The following is a 20,548-nucleotide window of genomic DNA, read 5'->3' as shown; positions in this document are numbered from 1 at the left end:
TTTTGCTTCTTCAAATTTTATTTAGTCTGTTTAATGTCTAGAATAGTTCATGAATGTTTTCCTTACCATTAGATGGGATTGACATACATATTTGGTGGGACAGTCCCAACCAAAAACAACCATGTTTCAACTGGAAATGTGGCTAGGCCTGGATGTTACGTCAGGAACGTTTACACACCATGATAGTTGTACAACAAATGTTCTGCTTTAACGATACATCACATCAAATGTGTACAACCCGATTCCTTTTCCTCGGTTTGAGTTTCTTCTTCAGTGCTTTCGCCTTTGCTTTTTTGCTGTTTGGGTCTGCCATCTCACCTTTGAAGGAAGAGGGGCCTGTGGTGGCTTTCTGTGCCTCGCCTAGACTTTTCTTGAATGTCTTCCCCATCGATTTGATTTGAGGTCCCTTCCCCTGCGGCCTCCCGGAAGACTTGTTTTGGGGACCGCCCTGGCCCAGTCTCCCCTTAAATCCCCCTTTGATAGGTTCCTTCCCTGCACCCTTAGTCTCCCTTTCTTTCCCTCTAGGCCCTCTGTGCACTTCTTTCTCCTTCTTCACCGACCTCTTCACCCGGACCGTCCTCCCGAGGAGTTTGGAGCTGTCTAGTTTCAAGGCCAGCTGGACAGCATCGATGCTCTACAACAAAAACAGCCGTTAGAGATGATGCAGGGGTGTAGTTAGAAAAGAGGTTTCATAAGATATTAATTAGTAGTAGTCTAAACTTAAACTGTGTGCATGCAACGCATTGGCCGCAGTATGAGACTTGGCCAACTCAGTAGTGGGAAGCCTCCTGAAATGCATACATAATCTCTGAGCGGGTCTGGTGCATATGAAATGTTATTTCCTCACCTGGAATAAGATGTAGCCGAAGCCCTTGCCCATTCCGGAGTTCTTGTCCCGCACCAACCGCACCCCCTCCACCTTGCCACACTCCTCAAAGTGCTGTCGCAGTGGCAATTCGTTTATATCTGCAAGTTAATACAGTATGAAATATGAACCTAATAACCTGCATGTTATTGGTTTCCTTTTGACTGACAAGTTCACAGGAAAGTAAACCCTCTTATAGTTACTCACCGAATGGTAGATTGCCAATGAATATTGACCTCTTGTGATCGTGCTGAAAGACGCAACAATTCTATTCAATAGATGTGTCGCAGCATCCTTGCTCAAACAAGTTTATACAAAATCAAAAAGATTAAGCAAATGTATGACCTTTAACGGTCAAAGTGCATTCTATTGCCACCAAGTATACCGGTCTTAACGCTCGGCATGTTCTTTTTAAAATATCCACTGTCGTGGGACACTTACCGATGAACTTTTGGAGACCCTGTCCACCCGGATGTGAAAGTTTTTCTCAATCTCCATGCCGTTCCTGCGAGATTTAAAGTAGTGTAATACATATTAACCCACAAGGGCCTAAAGAGAACACTTGATATGTTAACCTCTCGGACAGATGCGCGTAATATGGTATATATACTGCTCAAAAAAATAAAGGGAACACTTAAACACATCCTAGATCTGAAGGAAAGAAATAATCTTATTAAATACTTTTTTCTTTACATAGTTGAATGTGCTGACAACAAAATCACACAAAAATAATCAATGGAAATCCAATTTATCAACCATGGAAGTCTGGATTTGGAGTCACACTCAAAATTAAAGTGGAAAACCACACTACAGGCTGATCCAACTTTGATGTAATGTCCTTAAAACAAGTCAAAATGAGGCTCAGTAGTGTGTGTGGCCTCCACGTGCCTGTATGACCTCCCTACAACGCCTGGGCATGCTCCTGATGAGGTGGCGATGGTCTCCTGAGGGATCTCCTCCCAGACCTGGACTAAAGCATCCGCCAACTCCTGGACAGTCTGTGGTGCAACGTGGCGTTGGTGGATGGAGCGAGACATGATGTCCCAGATGTGCTCAATTGGATTCAGGTCTGGGGAACGGGCGGGCCAGTCCATAGCATCAATGCCTTCCTCTTGCAGGAACTGCTGACACACTCCAGCCACATGAGGTCTAGCATTGTCTTGCATTAGGAGGAACCCAGGCCAACCGCACCAGCATATGGTCTCAAGGGGTCTGAGGATCTCATCTCGGTACTTAATGGCAGTCAGGCTACTTCTGGCGAGCACATGGAGGGCTGTGCGGCCCCCCAAAGAAATGCCACCCCACACCATGACTGACCCACCGCCAAACCGGTCATGCTGGAGGATGTTGCAGGCAGCAGAACATTCTCCACGGCGTCTCCAGACTCTGTCACGTCTGTCACGTGCTCAGTGTGAACCTGCTTTCATCTGTGAAGAGCACAGGGCGCCAGTGGCGAATTTGCCAATCTTGGTGTTCTCTGGCAAATGCCAAACGTCCTGCACGGTGTTGGGCTGTAAGCACAACCCCCACCTGTGGACGTCGGGCCCTCCATACCATCCTCATGGAGTCTGTTTCTGACCGTTTGAGCAGACACATGCACATTTGTGGCCTGCTGGAGGTCATTTTGCAGGGCTCTGGCAGTGCTTCTCCTGCTCCTCCTTGCACAAAGGCGGAGGTAGCGGTCCTGCTGCTGGGTTGTTGCCCTCCTACGGCCTCCTCCACGTCTCCCGATGTACTGGCCCGTCTCCTGGTAGCGCCTCCATGCTCTGGACACTACGCTGACAGACACAGCAAACCTTCTTGCCACAGCTCGCATTGATGTGCCATCCTGGATGAGCTGCACTACCTGAGCCACTTGTGTGGGTTGTAGACTCTGTCTCATGCTACCACTAGAGTGAAAGCACCGCCAGCATTCAAAAGTGACCAAAACATCAGCCAGGAAGCATAGGAACTGAGAAGTGGTCTGTGGTCACCCCCTGCAGAACCATTGGGGGTGTCTTGCTTATTGCCTATAATTTCCACCTGTTGTCTATTCCATTTGCCCAACAGCATGTGAAATTTATTGTCAATCAGTGTTGCTTCCTAAGTGGACAGTTTGATTTCACAGAAGTGTGATTGACTTGGAGTTACATTGTGTTGTTTAAGCGTTCCCTTTATTTTTTTGAGCAGTGTATATAGCGTCTCAACGGACTGTGGGATGTGACGACTAATGAGGAACTTTGTTCTAGTATGCAGATTTTGTTTTACATCACGATTTTGCAGGTGCTCACATCTTTCAAATTTCTTAAGGGGAATGTAATAGAGCATCTGACGCAATTAAGCAAGACTTTAGTTCTGGGTTTATGAGATTATGATAACTTAAGTCACGCTAAAATTCAAGTTGAATGCTTGTCAGTGACTACCTTTCCAATGCCTTCTCGGCTCCTTCCTCAGCTTCGAACACCACGTAGGCATTGATGCTCTGCTTCTTTGGGTGAACCTTACGTCTGGAGAGGGAAAGCAACAACAAAAAGTACTTGAGAATACATGCGTCATGTTACCACGGATAAACTCCCATTCAATCAGTGTTAGCATTTCTCATGGTAAAAATAAAAAAAATCAGGGGAAACTTACTGAATAGCTGCTACTTTGCGTGACATAGATGGATCCTCTCTTACCTGCAAGAAAAATGCCATGTTTTAGCTTCACCGATCAGGGTTGAGTCTTCAGAAAGCGTTGTAACACTAAGATCTTTCATCCGTTACTATTAAACATTCAAGAAGCTCAACCCTAGTGGAAATGAGCACTCGCATTGTCTGATGGGTATTAGGTTAATCTAACACAGTGAATGGAGTACTTACCACTGATCGAAATCGAACGCTTTCAATGGCTCCCTGACCCTTGAAGACAAGCTGTAGTGTCTGGAAAAACCAAACCGGGAAACAACACAAGGCATTTGTATTTTCACTTGATCACCATTTATTTGCTTTGATTTCACATGCTATTTGAACCCAGGTCTGCTTTTGACATACCTAATCAATGAGATTATGGTCACTGCTTATAACGACTAGGACTGGGGCTGCTGTTACCTTCTTTGTGCAGCTGGGAGGAAGGTTGCCGACAAACACCGTCCGTTTCTGCTTTACCCTCTCCTCCGCAATTTGGGGTCCAATCCTCTGTTTTTTTGTCTGCCTCTCCTCCTCCTCTGTCGCACCCCCTTCTCCCATCTCAACAGCTTTCCTTTTAGACTTCTTGGGCATCTTTGGGACCTGTTCATCTTCGTCAGCATTTTGTAACGGACTTTCTCTGAAAGCGAGAGAGAGAATGGGAGAGAGCTTTATCTATCAATCTACATCTCTTGCATATTATTTTGCATGTCATTTACTTTATCGCTCACCTGTTTTCTAGATTTAGGTCTGCAGCCGATTTGTCCTTTGCAGCTTTCTTCGTTTGTTTCTGGTTGTTCGGGACTTTTGTGACTGCGCCTTCCTTCACCTCCACGCTCCTCGGTTCAGGCTATGAAGGGAATAAAAAAGTAAATTAGAATTTCACTCAGTTGGCAAACAAAGAAGATTCTAGCAAGGGTACACGACTCAGGCCCTCAAGCTCTGTAGGCCTGTTGGTTTTCCAGATAATGGGGAGGTATGTCTCTACTGGACACTGATTATCATTTTGCAACGGAAAGCGAAAGTGTGTTTCTTAGTGGACAGGTAGAAACTCCGTTTCTCTACTGAACATGGCCTTGGTATCCTGGAAAACAAAAATTAGCTGGGCTGCAGCATTAAAAGACCTGTGCGTCCTTTCCTTGGCCTTACCTTGGGAGCAGGAACAAAGAACAGAGTGTCAACTACTGGTGCAGCTTGGAACAAGGCAGATAAAGATCCCGAACTGGATGCAGACTCCTTTGGAAACAAGCTGCCTGATACTGATCCCACTACATAGTCCATGGACTGTTTGTCCACAGATGGCCCCTCCTTACTAAGGAAAAACAAGTAACATTGTTAGACTCATGAGATACTGCAGCAGTTCACGACCACAGTGCTGTGTTAGGTAGCTAGATCTGCATGAATGCCAAGGTACGTGTAATATTTATTACTACAAAAGATGTCACATAAGGGCAGCAAGCTATCTTCATAAGCATTTCCCGAACATCCATAGAGGTAACACAATCAAAAGGTAGGCTATCCAGCGCCAATGAGCTGCCAAACGAATTGGTTGCTAACTAGAAGCAACTTACTGAAAAATATAAATGCAACATGAAACAATTTGAATGATTTTACTGAGTTACACTTCATATGATAGTCACCTGAAATAAATAAATTAGACCCTACTCTACGGATTTCACGACTGGGACTACAGATATGCATCTGTTGGTCACAGGTAGGGGCGTAGATCAGAATACCAGTCAGTATCTGGTGTGACCACCATTTGCCTCATGCAACGTGACATCTCCTTTGCATAGAGTTGATCAGGCTGTTGAATGTGGCCTGTGGAATGTTGTTGCACTCTTAAATGGCTGTGCGAAGTTGCTGAATATAGCGGGACCTGGAACACGCTGTCGTACACATAGATCCAGAGCATCCCAAACATGCACAACGGAACTAGACATTTTCTGCTTCCAGGAATTGTGTAGAGAGCCTTGGAGACATGGTGCCGCACATTATCATGCTGAAACATGGTGTTGGCGACAGATGAATGTCACCACGACGAGAGGCCAATTGTCGTATCTCTGTGCATTCAAATTACCATCGATAAAATGCAATTGTGTTCGTTGTCCGTAGTTTATGCCTGCCCATACAGTACCATAACCCCACCATGGGGCACTCTGTTCACAACGTTGACGTCAGCAAAATGCTCTCCCTCATGATGCCGTACACGTGGTCTGCAGTTGAGGGTGGTTGGACGTGCTACCAAATTCTGTAAAACGACGTTGAAGGCGGCTTATGATAGAGAAATTAACATTCAATTCTCTGGCAACAGCTCTGGAAATTCCTGCAGTCCGCATGCCAATTGTCTATAATAGAGTGGCCAGCACAGTCACCGGATCTCAACCCTATTGAGCTGTTGTGGGAGCAGCTTGACCGTATGGTACGCAAGAAGTGCCCATCAAGCCAATCCAACTTGTGGTAGGTGCTTCAGGAAGCATGGGGTGAAATCTCTTCAGATTACCTCAACAAATTGACAACTACAATGGCCTGCAAGGCTGTAATTGCTGCAAATGGAGGATTCTTTGACAATTATTATTTATAACCTTGTCAATGTCTTGACTATATTGCCTATTAATTTTGCAACTAATTTCATGTATGTTTTCATGGAAAACAAGGACATTTCTAAGTGACCCCAAACTTTTGAACGGTAGTGTATTTAACAGATGTTATTGCGGGAGTAGCGAAATGCTTGCATTCCTAGCTCCAACAGTGCAGTTGTTTAACAATTCACAACAATTTTTTTTTATTTCATTTAACTAGGCAAGTCAGTTAAATATTTTATTTACAATGACGGCCTACTAAAAGGCACACGACCTGTGGGGACGGGGGATCAAAGAAATTAAACAAAAATATAGGGCAACACATCACGACAAGAGAGACAACACTACATAAAGAGAGACCTAAGACAACAACATAGTATGGTAGCGACACATGATAGCAGCACAAAACATGGTACTAACATTATTGGGCACAGACAACAGCAGAAAGGGCAAGAAGGTAGAGACAACACATCATGCAAAGCCTCCACAACTGTCAGTAAGAGTGTCCATGATTGAGTCTTTGAATGAAGAGCTTGAGATAAAACTGTCCAGTTTGAGTGTTTTGTTGCAGCTCGTTCCAGTTGATAGCTGTAGCAAACTGAAAAGACGAGTGACCCAAGGATGTGTGTGCTTTGGGAACCTTTAACAAAATGTGACTGGCAGAACGGGTGTTGTATTTGAAGGAAGATGGGCTGCAGTAGAAATCTCAGATAGCGGGGAGTGAGGCCTAAGAGGGTTTTATAAATAAGCATCAACCAGTGGGTCTTGCGACGGGTATACAGTGATGACCAGTTTACAGGGGAGTATAGAGTGCAGTGATGTTCTTCACCAATGCTCCTTATAAGACACATCTAGCCGCTCGAGAGCACTCTTACCTGCCGATCTATAAATTACGTCTCCGTAATCTAGCATGGGTAGGATGGTCATCTGAATCAGGGTTAATTTGGCAGTTGGGCTGAGAGAGGAGCGATTACGATAGAGGAAACCAAGTCTAGATTTAACTCTAGCCTGCAGCTTTGATATGTGCTGAGAGAAGGACAGTGTACCATCTAGCCATACTCCCAAGTACTTGTATGAGGTGACTACATCAAGCTCTAAACCCTCAGATGAAGTAATCACACCTGTGGGGAGAGGGGCATTCTTCTTAGCAAACCACATTACCTTTGTTTTGGAGGTGTTCAGAACAAGGTTAAGGGCAGAGAAAGCTTGTTGGACACTAAGAAAGCTTTGTTGTAGAGCGTTTAAACACAAAATCCGGGGAGGGGCCAGATGAGAATAAGACTAATCTGCATATAAATGGATGAGAGGACTTCCTACTGCCTGAGCTATGTTGTTGATGTAAATTGAGAAGAGTGTGGGGCCTAGGATCGAGACTTGGGGTACACCCTTAGTGACAGGCAGGCAGTGGCTGAGACAACAGATGTTCTGACTTTATACACTGCACTCTTTGAGAGAGGTTGTTAGCAAACCAGGCCAAACACCCCTCAAAGACACCAATACTCCTTAGCCGGCCCACAAGAATGGACTATCGAATCAAAAGCTTTGGCCAACCAAACATCTAAAAGTAAAAGAAGAGAATTAAGAAATATTTAAATATTAGATTGAGCAATGTCGGAGTGACAGTGACTAAAATACAGTAGACTAGAATACAGTATATACATATGAGATGAGTAAAGCAGTATGTAAACATTAAAGTAACTAGTGTTCCATTATTAAAGTGGCCAGTGACTGCAAGTGTATGTATATAGGGCAGCAGCCTCTAAGAGGCATGATTGCATAACTGGGTGGAAGCCAGCTACTAATGGCTATTTAACATTCTGATGGCCCCGAGATTGAAAAATAGCTTCTGTCTCTCGGTCCCAGCTTTGATGCACCTGTACTGACCTCGCCTTGTGGATGATAGTGGGGTGAACAGGCCGTGGCTCGGGTGGTTGATGTCCTTCATGATCTTTTTGGTCTTCCTGTGACATTGGGTGCTGTAGGTGTCCTGGTGATGTGTTGGGCAGTTGCCGTACCAGGCGGTGATACAGCCCGACAGGATGCTTTCAATTGGGCATCTGTAAAAGCTTGAGGGTTTTAGGTGACAAGACAAATTTCTTCAGCCTCCTGATGTTAGAGGTGCTGTTGCACCTTCTTCACCACACTGTCTGTGTGGACCATTTCAGATCGTCAGTGATGTGTACGCCGAGGAACTTGAAGCTTTCCACCTTCTCCACTGCGGTCCCGTCGATGTGGATATGGGCATGCTCCCTCTGCTGTTTCCTGAAGTCCACAATCAGCTCCTTTGTTTTGTTGACGTTGAGTGAGAGGTTATTTTCCTGGCACCACTCTCCCAGGGCCCTCACTTCCTCCCTGTAGGCTGTCTCATCATTGTTAGTAATCAGGCCTACTACTGTTGTGTTGTCTGCAAACTTGATGATTGAGTTGGAGGTGTGCGTGGGCATGCAGTCATGGGTGAACAGGGAGTACAGGAGGGGGCTGAGCACACACCCTTGTTGGGCCCATGTGTTGAGGATCAGCGTCTGGGCTGGCAGCCTTGCGAGGGTTAATACGATTAAATGTCTTACTCATGTCTGTCGGGAGAGCCCACAGTCCTTCGTAGCGGGCGGAGTCAGTTGCACTCTGTTAACCTCAAAGCGGGCAAAGGTGTTTAGCTTGTCGGGAAGCAAGACATCCGTGACCGCAACGTGGCTGGTTTTCCTTTTGTAGTCCGTGATTGTCTGTATACCTTGCCACATATGTCTGTGTAATGATCATGCTGTTTAATTGTCTTCTTGATATGCCACACCTGTCAGGTGGATGTATTATTTTGGCAAAGGAGAAATGCTCACTAACAGGGATGTAAACAAATTTGTGCACACTATTTGAGAGAAATATGTTGTTTGTGCATATGGAACATTTCTGCGATCTTATTTTAGTTCATGAAACATGGGACCAACACTTTACATGTTGCGATAAAATGTTAGTTCAGTGTAATACACAGTGTGAGTTTCACCAACTACCTTGTATTTCCAACAATGTACAAATTGAACATAATTATTAACGTTAGTTACATGCGGACACTCGTGGAATGGCGACTAACCTCTCTCCACAAAGTTTATTTTTCATGGTCAGTTCACTTCAATGTTCTCGATGGTCGATCCCAGCTGGTTTGAATGAGACAATCTTATAAAAACGTGCTTTTTATCATGGAAATAATTAATCAAATAAGTTGGACGGAAAGTTCTAATGAACACATCTCATTAGAACTATTTGTTGATGCCAAAAAGAACTGTAGCTATTTACTCACGCACGTAGTCAACGAAGGCCTGTCCTTCACCTAATTATATCCTACCATGCACAACGCAATTGTAAATGGTTCCTAGCTGTAACATACTGGTGGGCTTTCATCCAGTGATCTAAATATTGATGCATTGATTACCTGATTATAACGATGATAGCTATTTAAATAATGATACTAAAATAACGTTTATTGCCGATAACTTAATCATTAATAATCCATCAAACTTGAACGACAAACGTGTGCATCATCATATTCAGTTACTTCCTGTCGGGATGTTGTGAGCTGTGATTATTTATGCTGCTGCAAAATATGACCAACACTCTCTGATTAAGGTAACTATCAAACAAATATTTGGAAATAACAGCATATCGATTCTGTGGATAAGTAGTACTCGTGTTTCTTTGGCGTGAAGATATGTGTTGTAGCTAATCTAGCTAGCCAAGCAAATAAAGCTAAACAACGTCGCAGTTTCCTGGGAGTTGACATGACAGCAAGTATTTTAGCTAGCTACTATAACGTTATTACCTAACTCTTTCTTAAACAGCGCTGTCAAAGTACAGTAAGTACAGAAGGCTTTACCTGCTCATTCTTTTTCATTGTACATATATAGGTAGAATTATACCCAACGTTATAAATACAGTGAGTACAATGAGAGTCCCTGACCAGACACAACCCACCACCATGCACGAGGGCCTTCCATCAGACGCAGTGGGCAGACGTGTGGCTTGTGACGGGGAGCGTGGCACGGTGCGGTTTGTTGGCACTGTACCGCCAACTGCAGGTAAGCTAACTAGCTACAGACTGCTTGGGATATGGTTATAATAGGCAAAATAACATAAGCGTTATCGACGGTGGGTGTGGCAGCACTGTTTGAGAGAAATTTTCCATTATTCTTGGTCATATACTATAACCAAGTACTTATTAAATGCCTGTGCTTACCAATGCCTCTGTGCTTAGGGTTGTGGCTTGGTGTGGAGTGGGACAACCCTGATCGAGGCAAACACGATGGCAGCCATGAAGGTGTCCACTACTTCACTTGCAGGTAAAGTAAACCCTATCTAGTATAGGTGTCATCCTAATCTCTGTTAACCCGTAAGTCAAATATTGCGTAATTTGGTCAGCTGCTTGATTCATTTCTGTGTTCATACGTGTTAGAAATTGAGAGTTCCGGCAAAAATGAAGTCTCCACCCTCAAAAAAAGGAAACGGGAAACATAATTTTTGGGGGTTTGGAATGTGGCCATTATGTGTTTTGCTGCTCTCAGACAAAGGTTCTCTCCCCCCTCCACCCCACTTAAGGCACCCGAAGGGAGGCTCTTTCGTCCGGCCCAAGAAGGCCAGCTTCGGGGTGGACTACCTGACGGCCATCAGGCGGCGTTACGAGATGGAGGTCCAGCAGGTCTTGGGAGAGGAGATCCAGATCTCCACGAGGACGGTGGAGATGGTGGGCTTCGAGGCCATCACAGAGAAACAGAAGTAAGGTGACAACAAGGCTTTGGAGTCTGAGAGTGAGAGTGCATTTTAGTCCAGGGCTAGGCTTAATCTGACTCAGGGAATCTGTCCCTAAGTGTGCTTATTTGTACGGTCAACTCTGTATGTACTGTTTGGAATATTGTTAAAGCATGCAACCTATACCAGAGGATGCCAGTATCAGGCCCCCCTCGCAAAATAGGTTTCTAACCTAAAGGGTATTCCCTGGCTAAATAAAGGTTAAATAAATATTAAGTAAAGAATGGTTACAAAAAGTAGGCTAATGCACTTGAGTTGGGACTGTTGAACTGCACCACACTCCAACAGAGTTTCACTTATCTGATCTGCAGTCATCTGTACTTATTCAGTGAAATGCGTTGTCATCTGTGCTCCTCCGCAGGGTGGAAAACCTGACCGATGTTGCACTGAGGTTGTGCGAGGTTTCCAGCCCAGGCCCTGCAAATGAAATCCGAAACACCACTCCCCGTATCCTTTCATTTAGTAGCTTTTAATTAGTTAAATAAGTGCTCATGTCCAAAAAGTTACAACTATCAGTCATATGAAATTGTTCATGTTAATAATACTTGAGTGCACTTCTCTGACCTGGACTTACTGTGATATGTAGCTACTTGACACCATGTTTGTGTCCCAAATGGCACCCCTTTTCCCTATATAGTGCACTACTTTTGACTAGGGCTCTGGTCAAAAGTAGTGCACTTTAGCGAATATGTGTGTCATTTGGGACGCAGCCCCATGTGTCTTGTTAGTAAATGTACGGTCCACCCACCCAATTGAATTAGCTTGGGGGAAGCGTTGATTGGACATTTAGCTGATGGTGCACTACAACTACATCCTTAATGGTCCCTGTCAGACGTGCTGATGTTAGACCTGTGTGGGAACCTCTTGTGCTGCTGGGACGATGTGATGGCCGTCACGGAGCAGATGGAGGAACTCAAAGAGCTTCAGCTCAGGTAGATCACGCTGAATAATGATGTGTGTGTGTTTTTGTGCCTCACTTTTCTCAAACTCTGATCCCCTCACTGACTCTCTCTCTTGTCCTCTTTCCCCTCAGCCACAACAGACTGCGTGTGCCCTCCAACCCTACGGTGCGACCCCGGGCCTTCTCCTGCCTCAGGGTCCTCTCCCTCACCAACTGTGCCCTCACGTGGCCTCAGGTGACAGCCACCACCCTGTACCTTTCCCTTAGGCATTATGGGTCTTTTTCTCAATTCATCTTTCCTCAATTCCTCACATCCTCTATGCTTACATCCTTCTCAAAACCCATTGGAGAAGAAGGCTGGAGGGGAAGAACCTTGGATTTTATCCACCAATATGGTTGAGAAGGAGGCGAGGAGATGGGATGTGAGGAATTGATGAAAGATTAATTCGGATCGATCCCATGTGAAGGAAATACAATATTTTAGGCTGATTTTATTTTTAAAGGTGTTTTTGTACCAGTTAATACGGTAATAGATAATTAAGTTGCAGTGCACAATATGTTAATTAACAAGCTGGTGCAAACATGTGAAGGCCAAATGAAATGAGAAGAACTGATCTATATGCTGTCTCTTTACATTTACCCCATCTCCCTTTGGTGTTGGTCTGTTAGCTGCTTGAGTGTGCCCCCATGTGGCCACTGCTGGAAGAGCTCTACGTCTCTGAGAATGACATCACTGAACTACAGAAGTAAGGTTTTAGCCGTCTGTTTTGGGTCTCCGTTCAGATGTAGTTTTTTTTATTTCTAAAGCAACATATAGGACTGACTTGTATTTCCGCCTCTTTCGCGCAGGCCAAACAATGTCTTACAGTCTTTGACAGTTTTGGATCTCTCAACAAACCCTTTGGTTGATGGAACCGTACTGAGTATTGGCGAACTGCCTAGGTAAGAGCGGGCAAAACCGTACCAACACAGACACTTCTCATAACTGTTCGCTACACCTTATGACAAATGACATAGCCCTGTTGTTAGCTTCGACTTGTGCATTTATAGTTCTTGGGAGTACTTTACTGAGCGTTATCATCAACAACAACAACAAAATGTATACTATTATCCTAATAAATGTCATTATTTGTAAACATTAGCATTTCAATGAATAAGCATTTGTAACATTTATAATAACTTATGTAGCATTTATAATGTAATTTACCTTTTACATCCATGCTTTTCATGAATTTCAGACTGGAGAATCTAAATATGTCTAAGACTGGTTTGTCAACCTTGCGGTTTGAGGACGCACTGCCTGGTAAAGTTTACGTCGGACATTGTTTGAAAAACGTGACACTTTTTTTTGACGTGTTTGTTAATGGAAGTCAAGTTTAATTAGCATAGCAGTAGAGGTAGTTGAACAAGATCCCAGAAGATGCATGTGGATATGTGTTTCGATGACACAGGCATTTGACAATGTGAAGAACTGTAAGGGCGAAAGATCGACGTTGAGTATACTGGTAAGACTCTGTAAATGATTATTTTATCACGTCTTCTGAAGGTTGCAAAACAGCTATGTTTCCTGCCCTGAAAACTCTGTCAGTTAACAGCAACAACATTTCAGAGGTGAGTGTTGTCTGTCTTCTAAGAAAGATTTGATCGTAGTGAAATATATCCGGAGATATAAATGATTAATTACTAAACAAATTTGATGAATGTCACTAAGTCTGCAAAAAGTTAATACTTGTTTTGTGAAGATGGATAGTAAGAGAGAATATGTGAAATCCTTCTTCTAACTCAACCCTTTATCTCCTTTCTCTCTCGCTCTCTCTAAACCCTGCACATACACTCGCTTGTGCTTACACACTGACACGGCAATACGTACAACAATAAAAAAAAAATCGCACACAAACACACACTCACCAACACATTCTTACAATCTCATTCACTCGCTGACACATTCATTGACACACACACACAGTGGTCGGTAATAAACGAGCTAGAGAAGCTGCAGAGCCTGGTCCGGTTGTCGTGTCGGCAGAACCCCCTGCTGAGCCAGGAAAGGAACCCCGGCACGGCCATGCAGCTGCTTATTGCCAGGGTGGGCCGGCTGGAGGCCCTCAACAGGTGGACGGTGAGGCCCCGTCCTCTGTTTTAACGCTACCGCCAAACCTGGGGGTGTTCATTAAGCTCCATTTTAATATACCCGGTTCTGAACGACAGACCCAGCTTCTTACAGTTGATCTCCACATGGCCGACATGCAATTTATACTCGTGCGATTAATGGTCAGCCACTGCGCACGCAAACCTAAAGTAATCGCAGTGATAGATCCAGCTCTATGCCTCCGTCCCAAATGAATGGAAAAGATATGCACTGAAGAAAACCAGGAAATTAGACAGTGCTTACTATATCTTCATTCGAGATTGAGGCATAATGTCTTGGAACTTCACAACTTTTATCTAGACATTGTGAAATGTTCCTTTTAAAGCTTATATATGTTTCCTTCTCGCATCTCCCACTATGAATACATCAGTGTTTGCAGATGCGCTTGCTGAAATCCTCCATTCTCTTTCCCTGTTACCGTGGTTACCTGTAGGTCCTGCCTGAGGACAGGAGGGGGGCGGAGCTGGACTACTGCAAGATGTTCGGGCTAGAGTGGCTGGCATCCGGGGGACACCGAGACCCCCAGCAGAACCGCCCCAGTGCTGAATTCACCGCACAGCACCCCCGCTATCAGAGTCTCATACAGAGTGAGTCAAGAGTGGTACATTCCTCCCAAGGTTTCCCCGGCACTCGGCTGCTACACCCTATTTCACACTGAGAAGTGGTACAGCCCATCCTATATCTACTCCACTATAGGCATTTCTGAAGAAAAAAACCATCTGCCGTACTGCTACCCATATCCCGAGAAAGAAGTGATACAACGCAACCCATGTCACTCTTACAAAGAGACAATGGTGATCCTAATTCCCGCCCTGTAGTCATTATGAATTCAACGAATTGACAGAGAGGCTCGATTTTCTTTTGTTTTTCAGAATACGGAGCTCCAGAAGACAGCGAACTGAAGAAGCAGGAGCCATTTGCACTGAAAAACCAGCTCTTAAGTGAGTCCTCCTCACTTCTCTTAAGTCTAATTTATACTGTACACAACGCATGAACGCAATTAGCTATGCAAAATGGCGATCCTGTGTAAGTGCGTCAAGTTACAAATTCCGGGGCTGCACACATTTTTGTAAAGCAGTGTTACTTAATCCTGGTCCTGGGATTTTTGCCCTAGCACTACACACCGGATTCCACTAATCAACTCATTATCAAATATTTAATAAGTGTAATCGGCTGTCTAGGGCAAAAACAAAAGTGTGGCCCCCAAGAGCAGGATTATGAAACAGTTCTGGAATTAATAATATTTTTTTAATGATTTGCTAATAACTGTAATAATCTCTTTCCCAGAACTGCATGTGCTGTGACCCAATAAACACATCTAAATATTTACTCAGGAGATGAGTCAGAGTATCTAAATTGCATTATAAACTGGGTGGTTCAAACCCTGAATGCTGATTTGGCTGAAAGCCGTGGTACTGTATAGCAGACCGTATATACCACGGGTATGACAAAACATTTATTTTTACTGCTCTAATTATGTTGGTAACCAGTTTATAATAGCAATAAGGCACCTCGTGGTTTTGTGATATATGGCAAATATACCACGGCTAATGTCTGTGTCCAGGCACTCCGCGTTGCGTCATGCGTAAGAACAGCCCTTAGCCATGGTATATTGGCCATATACCACATCCCCTCGGGCCTTCTTGCTTAATTAGTTCTTAAGAGTAATATAGCTTTTCAAACCTCCCCCACCAGGCATAACATTTGTTTGTCCAGATGAGACGGACCGAAAATCTGTGGTGAAGAAACTCCCAGGTAAAGGCTCCCACCTGTCTTCATCAGCTAGTTAGATGGCATTTAATGTTATTATTATCATATTATGTTTGGTAGCTAAACAAATGAATTGAGATGTGCATGGATGTTAAAGGACTTTTCACATGTGCCAGACTCAGACTCACATATAGCCCCTGGTAAATGTCTGTTCCTCTTAATGTTTCTCCTTCTGTCATTTCTGACTGTGCTTTCAAATAACAGTACAAAACATGCAAGGAGGTCGGGACCCCGATTTTTTTTATTTTATTTTTTTATTTAATTTATTTTTTATTTTTTCCCCATAAACTGAACCGAGCTGAGCCCAATGAAAGTACATCTATTTGACACCCTCGATACCTGTGTAGAATTATAGTAAGAGACACTTTACTAGGCAATAGGAAAGGTGTTGGACGTTTTTGTATTGTGGTCAACATCCAACAACTGCAGACTTTGGAATGTTTGCAGTTGTCAGGCAATGTTTTGGGCAGTGTGCACAATGCATAAAGTTGTCCTCTCTTGACCATAGACCCACGTGAAAATGGCACGCCAAATCATAAATAGTTGCACTTATCCACTGTTTTCATACTCTTCAATCTCTTTGTGCCAATGGGAGATCATGTGTGTAAGATCCTAATGAAATGGCACCTTCAGTGTAAGAGCAATTGTGTGCGACCTTCAGTGTAAGAGCAATTGAAGTGACGGTAACCTATTGCATTTTAATAAAGATATTCAGGGGTCACTCCACTCTTTTGATGTGTTTTAGATTCCATGATCGTTCAGAAAGTGAAGGGGCTGCTCTACAGACTGCTAAAGATACCGGGTGCTGAGTTGAAACTCTCCTACACTAGCTCAAAGGTAAAGAGGTTTACTGACAACAGAAACTGCCCTATACTACCTCAAAGGTAAAGGGGTCTAAATAGACTAGGTGAAATGGTCTTACTCACCTAGACTAGCCCACAGTCTAGTTTTATTTCTGTGTTGGTGTAACCATACTCGCCACTCATAAGTGAATCTGTTTAATAGACCAATGGTGCAGTCCCACTTTCTTAGCAGTGGAATGGGCTCCCTAAAACGACATTTGTCTTTCCTCAGATGGAGGGCAAAGAGATTGAGATCGACAATGACCTGAAACCGCTGCAGTTCTACTCCATCGAAGACGGAGACAAGGTCCTTGTCCGCTGGTTGTGATCCGCAAAGGTCCGGATTGGCTGCCTGATGACTCAAACTGAGTTCTTCCATGGCATAACGTTTGGCCGGAGCAAGGAGTTTGGGTAGCCAGGCAACCGGATTTGAAGTTTAAGCGATATTCCGAAATCCACGAGGAAAAATGTACAGCACTAAACCTTGGACGAAAACACAGCGCAGCTCCTATTCAGCCAGAGGAGACCAATCAATGTAGGAGAAAGAAACACAGGGTCATGTTCATTTGGCACAAAATGGAAGATAACTGTCCAAAAAGGAGTAAAACAGGAAGGGAACATCTGAACTTGTCCAATAAGAGTTGTCCTAATGAACACAACCCAAGTGTGAACAATGTGTATTTGTATTTATTAGGATCGTATCAACAGCTTACATCATAAATAAAACAATTCATCATCCAATAAATAATTTTAAAAAATGACTTTTATTACTCTCACTCAATGAGGCACCAGGCAAAAGAGAATTAGAAGACATTTAGTCCCTTGAGTGGTGGATTTCCCATCCCTGAGCTATGGTAGCTGTCATAGCTTGGCCTTTAGTGACTTAGCAGCAGTTAAGGTATTCTTTACTTAACCTTTTATTTAACTAGGCAAGTCAGTTAAGAACTATTTCTTATTTACAATGACGGCCTACCAAAAGGCTTCCTGCGGGGACGGGGCCTGGGATTAAAAATATTTAAAAAAATACTATAAATGTTGGACAAAACACATCACAACAAGAGAGACAACACTACATAAAGAGAGACCTAAGATGACAACATACCAACACTGCATGGTAGTAACACAACATAACAACATGGTAGCAACACAACATGGTACAAACATTATTGGGCACAGACAACAGCACAAAGGGCAAGAAGGTAGAGACAACAATACATCATGCAAAGCAGCCACAACTGTCAGTAAGAGTGTCCGTGATTGAGGCTTTGAATGAAGAGATTGAGATTAGGCTGTCCAGTATCATCATGTGGTGTCAAATTAACCTAAAACTTTCAATCAAATATAGCTCTGAATATGTGGTCGATAGGCTGTTGGTCGACCAATATGTTTAGTTGTAGCAAATAGATTTTTTTCATGCCACATGAGACACCTGTGTGATTTGCGCCTGTCTCAGTGTACTAATCCATTGAGGAGGCCACAGGGATGCCACGGTCCAAGAAGAAAAGGAGCGTGGCTAAGATGCACAAGGCACATCTCTCTCTAGAATGCGCTCTCCAAACATTTTGTGCACATTCACTGTTTCATAACTTCATTGTGTTAATTGTTTGCCCTTTGATGTTAGTGTTTATCAATTCCCCATTACATGTCACCAGTAGTAGCCTACATTTACTGTTAATTCCCATCATTTCTAATCTACAATGTTTCTTTGGTTACTGTAATTTCTGCTAATGCATTCAATATATTCTTTTTTATAGTCATTTACCATTCTCTTTGTCGGAGTGGACACATTGTTTGCAGAGCTCACAACCTGTATGACACTTGTAAGAAACACGTTTTGGTTTATTTCATTCCATTTACGAGTTTTGTCAATTTTATTCATTGTCTTTTGTTTGGAGCGCTCCTGTCAATGTTGAGTAAAGACGCGCACCTGATTACAGATATAGAGGTACACCCACTCTAAAATAAAAAGGTTCATGGAGACACCTTTATGACTTCCTCAGATTGCCACACCGGTGGAACCACCAAAGGTACTTCCAGGAACCTTTCCCTGAGGAACCTTTTAAACAGGTTCCTCAAATAACCTTTTTAGGGTGTTAGAACCTTTTTATGTCCCATGTATTCTATTATTAATAATAACAATACAAATAACATTGAGTGGAAAACTTGTAAGTCACAAATCACACATTGTATTGACTTTAAAAAGTCACAGAAATCTCACTTGCAGACATCACAGGAATATCTGCTCTCTATCTCGCTCTACAGCAAAAAGTTTGCCATTCATACAATATTTGTTGGTAATTTATCCCCTTATCAATTCCCTGAAGACATTTCTGAATGAACAGCATTGTGCTTTTCACTGATGCTGCTTTTTAAAGTAACTTTTAATACGGCTGGAAATTCTGGAAGCCTAAACACAGACGGCAAAACTCTCTGGTTGATTGATGTGTCCTGTTGCTGGCCAGTTGATATGTCACGCTAAAGGCCAATTGGTGTCTCATTTTGCTGGTCTGTTTGCTGTAGCTGTGAGCTAACAATAATATACATTCTTTCACTTTCAGGCTCAAAAAGCAAAAAAAAGAGCAGAGAATTGGAGTAGGATCAATGATGCAGATGACGTCATAGATTGACTTATGCGTGGTGATGGCTGTTGAAACTGCCTGGTAGTAGTACTTTACCACACAAGCACCAAGGAAACTGTATATTCCACACACTTCCATGAACACAGAGATCTCTTCTGAATGGACAGTGTTGATGACCAGATAGTCTTTTACATTGTATTGCACGTTGTTCACTGCAATGGACTTTGTCTTGGTGACACTTTTTTTTTCTCTGATGGCTTCTCCGAATCTGGCACTTAATACTCCACGGTAGAGTTTAGAAGTGCATGCAGTGGGACGTCTCTTGTGTCCGCACAGTGTGTTGTTGTGTTGCCAAGGCAGTTGTTGTTGGTTTGCTCCCAGCATTGTCTGAGCTAATGTATTTTTGCAAGGGTCTTCTTCGTTCTATTTTGTAAGTTTCCCACAACTGCTGAGAGCCTCTTGAAATATTGGTTGTTCTGCTTCAAATCGCATGGTGGACTGGTGGATCAAAGTTCCAAAGGCAAGTGGCAGGCTAGGGTAGTGGACAAAGTAGTGCGTCTTTGGGATTGTCTTCCCCGGAAACAGGTCCTGGAAGAGCGCTTGAAATTCAGTGATTATTTTTTTCCTGACAGATATGGGATCCAGGATCTTCTTAAAACTGGGGCCAAGATGATGTTGGATATCTCTCGGAGCAGGAAGTAGAGATCCCGAGCACTGCCGTTTTGCCTTTCATGAACTGAAAAGTGTACATTTTTCTGATGCACTTCCGGGTAGATGGCCATTCTTCCTTAGGACTCTCTCGGATAGTGGCACAGATTTAGAAGACATATCTCGTTTGCCATAAAAACAAGTTCTCAATATCATAGTTGATCTGTACAAGAGTAATGTGCCTCTCTTGAACCAGTTATTGCAGCACTAGTCTGAGCACTGTGGGTATGATGCCGTCATGAAGGTCATGTCTGGTGGAAACAGATAGGTAATTGGAGATGGCACATGATTCAGCTGAGAGAAGCAACAGGCTTTTTTGATGCCATACATCAATGCATTGTCTGGATTTTCTTCCACAGCCTGATGGTACTTGTAGTTGTCTAGGTCGCGCATGGTGATTTCTCTTCAGCATTTCTCTTCAGTGATTTTTTTTTAACAAATGAAGGCAAAAAATAAATTTCCCTGCCTAAAAAAACAGCTGGAAGGAATCAAGGCAAGACAAACCACACTGAGCAACAACAAAAAACTGTCCTGCCTAAGAAAAAAGCCAAAACAAAGCACATTGAACTAGAATGTTCAGATTCCTCCAATGATGAAAACTTCTGCATTGTGTGCAAGGAGCACTTTAACAATTCCAAGTCCAAGGAGGTCTGGGTGAATTGCTGGGAATGCAAATTATGGGCCCAAAAGCCTGTACCCCAGGACAACCATACCAG

General features: G+C 43.4%; 2 protein-coding genes across 3 annotated transcripts; one reads left to right on the top strand and one right to left on the bottom strand.

The window, feature by feature from the left end:
• LOC106564828 (RNA-binding protein 34) lies at positions 1–9,431 on the bottom strand. Of its 2 annotated transcripts, none has more exons than XM_014131263.3 (11): positions 9,175–9,431; positions 4,660–4,822; positions 4,242–4,360; positions 3,934–4,150; positions 3,706–3,765; positions 3,479–3,522; positions 3,268–3,351; positions 1,307–1,370; positions 1,073–1,115; positions 848–966; positions 1–634 (listed from the first exon to the last, which is right to left on the bottom strand). In XM_014131263.3, the coding sequence occupies exons 1-11, from the start codon at positions 9,198–9,200 to the stop codon at positions 224–226; spliced, it is 1,350 nt and encodes a 449-aa protein (XP_013986738.3). In that variant the 5' UTR covers positions 9,201–9,431; the 3' UTR covers positions 1–223. The 2 variants fall into 2 exon arrangements, with proteins under 2 accessions (XP_013986738.3, XP_082815011.1); XM_082958885.1 differs by lacking the exon at positions 9,175–9,431 and adding an exon at positions 7,977–8,323.
• A 143-nt stretch (positions 9,432–9,574) lies between these two features.
• LOC106564827 (tubulin-specific chaperone E) lies at positions 9,575–17,306 on the top strand. The gene is made up of 17 exons (XM_014131262.3): positions 9,575–9,707; positions 9,986–10,156; positions 10,333–10,417; positions 10,674–10,850; positions 11,245–11,330; positions 11,716–11,815; positions 11,917–12,019; positions 12,454–12,530; positions 12,634–12,726; positions 13,023–13,087; positions 13,331–13,395; positions 13,751–13,903; positions 14,367–14,520; positions 14,806–14,874; positions 15,629–15,688; positions 16,449–16,540; positions 16,778–17,306. The coding sequence occupies exons 2-17, from the start codon at positions 10,024–10,026 to the stop codon at positions 16,871–16,873; spliced, it is 1,608 nt and encodes a 535-aa protein (XP_013986737.1). The 5' UTR covers positions 9,575–9,707; positions 9,986–10,023; the 3' UTR covers positions 16,874–17,306.
• The last annotated feature ends 3,242 nt before the right edge of the window (positions 17,307–20,548 follow it).

Source organism: Salmo salar, chromosome 12, assembly GCF_965601325.2.
Source record: "Salmo salar chromosome 12, fSalSal1, whole genome shotgun sequence".
Taxonomy (NCBI): Eukaryota; Metazoa; Chordata; class Actinopteri; order Salmoniformes; family Salmonidae; genus Salmo; species Salmo salar.
This window is presented reverse-complemented; position numbering and strand designations above follow the sequence as displayed.

Coding starts and splice junctions, on each gene's coding strand:
- LOC106564828 (XM_082958885.1), bottom strand. CDS start 8,062: ATGTCACAGGAAGACCAAAAAGATCATGAAGGACATCAACCACCCGAG. Junction 4,361..4,659: donor TCTTTGTTCCTGCTCCCAAG/GTAAGGCCAAGG, acceptor TTCCCTTCATAG/CCTGAACCGAGGAGCGTGGA. Junction 1,371..3,267: donor GCCGAGAAGGCATTGGAAAG/GTAGTCACTGAC, acceptor TAAATCTCGCAG/GAACGGCATGGAGATTGAGA.
- LOC106564827 (XM_014131262.3), top strand. CDS start 10,024: ATGAGAGTCCCTGACCAGACACAACCCACCACCATGCACGAGGGCCTT. Junction 13,904..14,366: donor AGGCCCTCAACAGGTGGACG/GTGAGGCCCCGT, acceptor GGTTACCTGTAG/GTCCTGCCTGAGGACAGGAG. Junction 16,541..16,777: donor TCTCCTACACTAGCTCAAAG/GTAAAGAGGTTT, acceptor GTCTTTCCTCAG/ATGGAGGGCAAAGAGATTGA.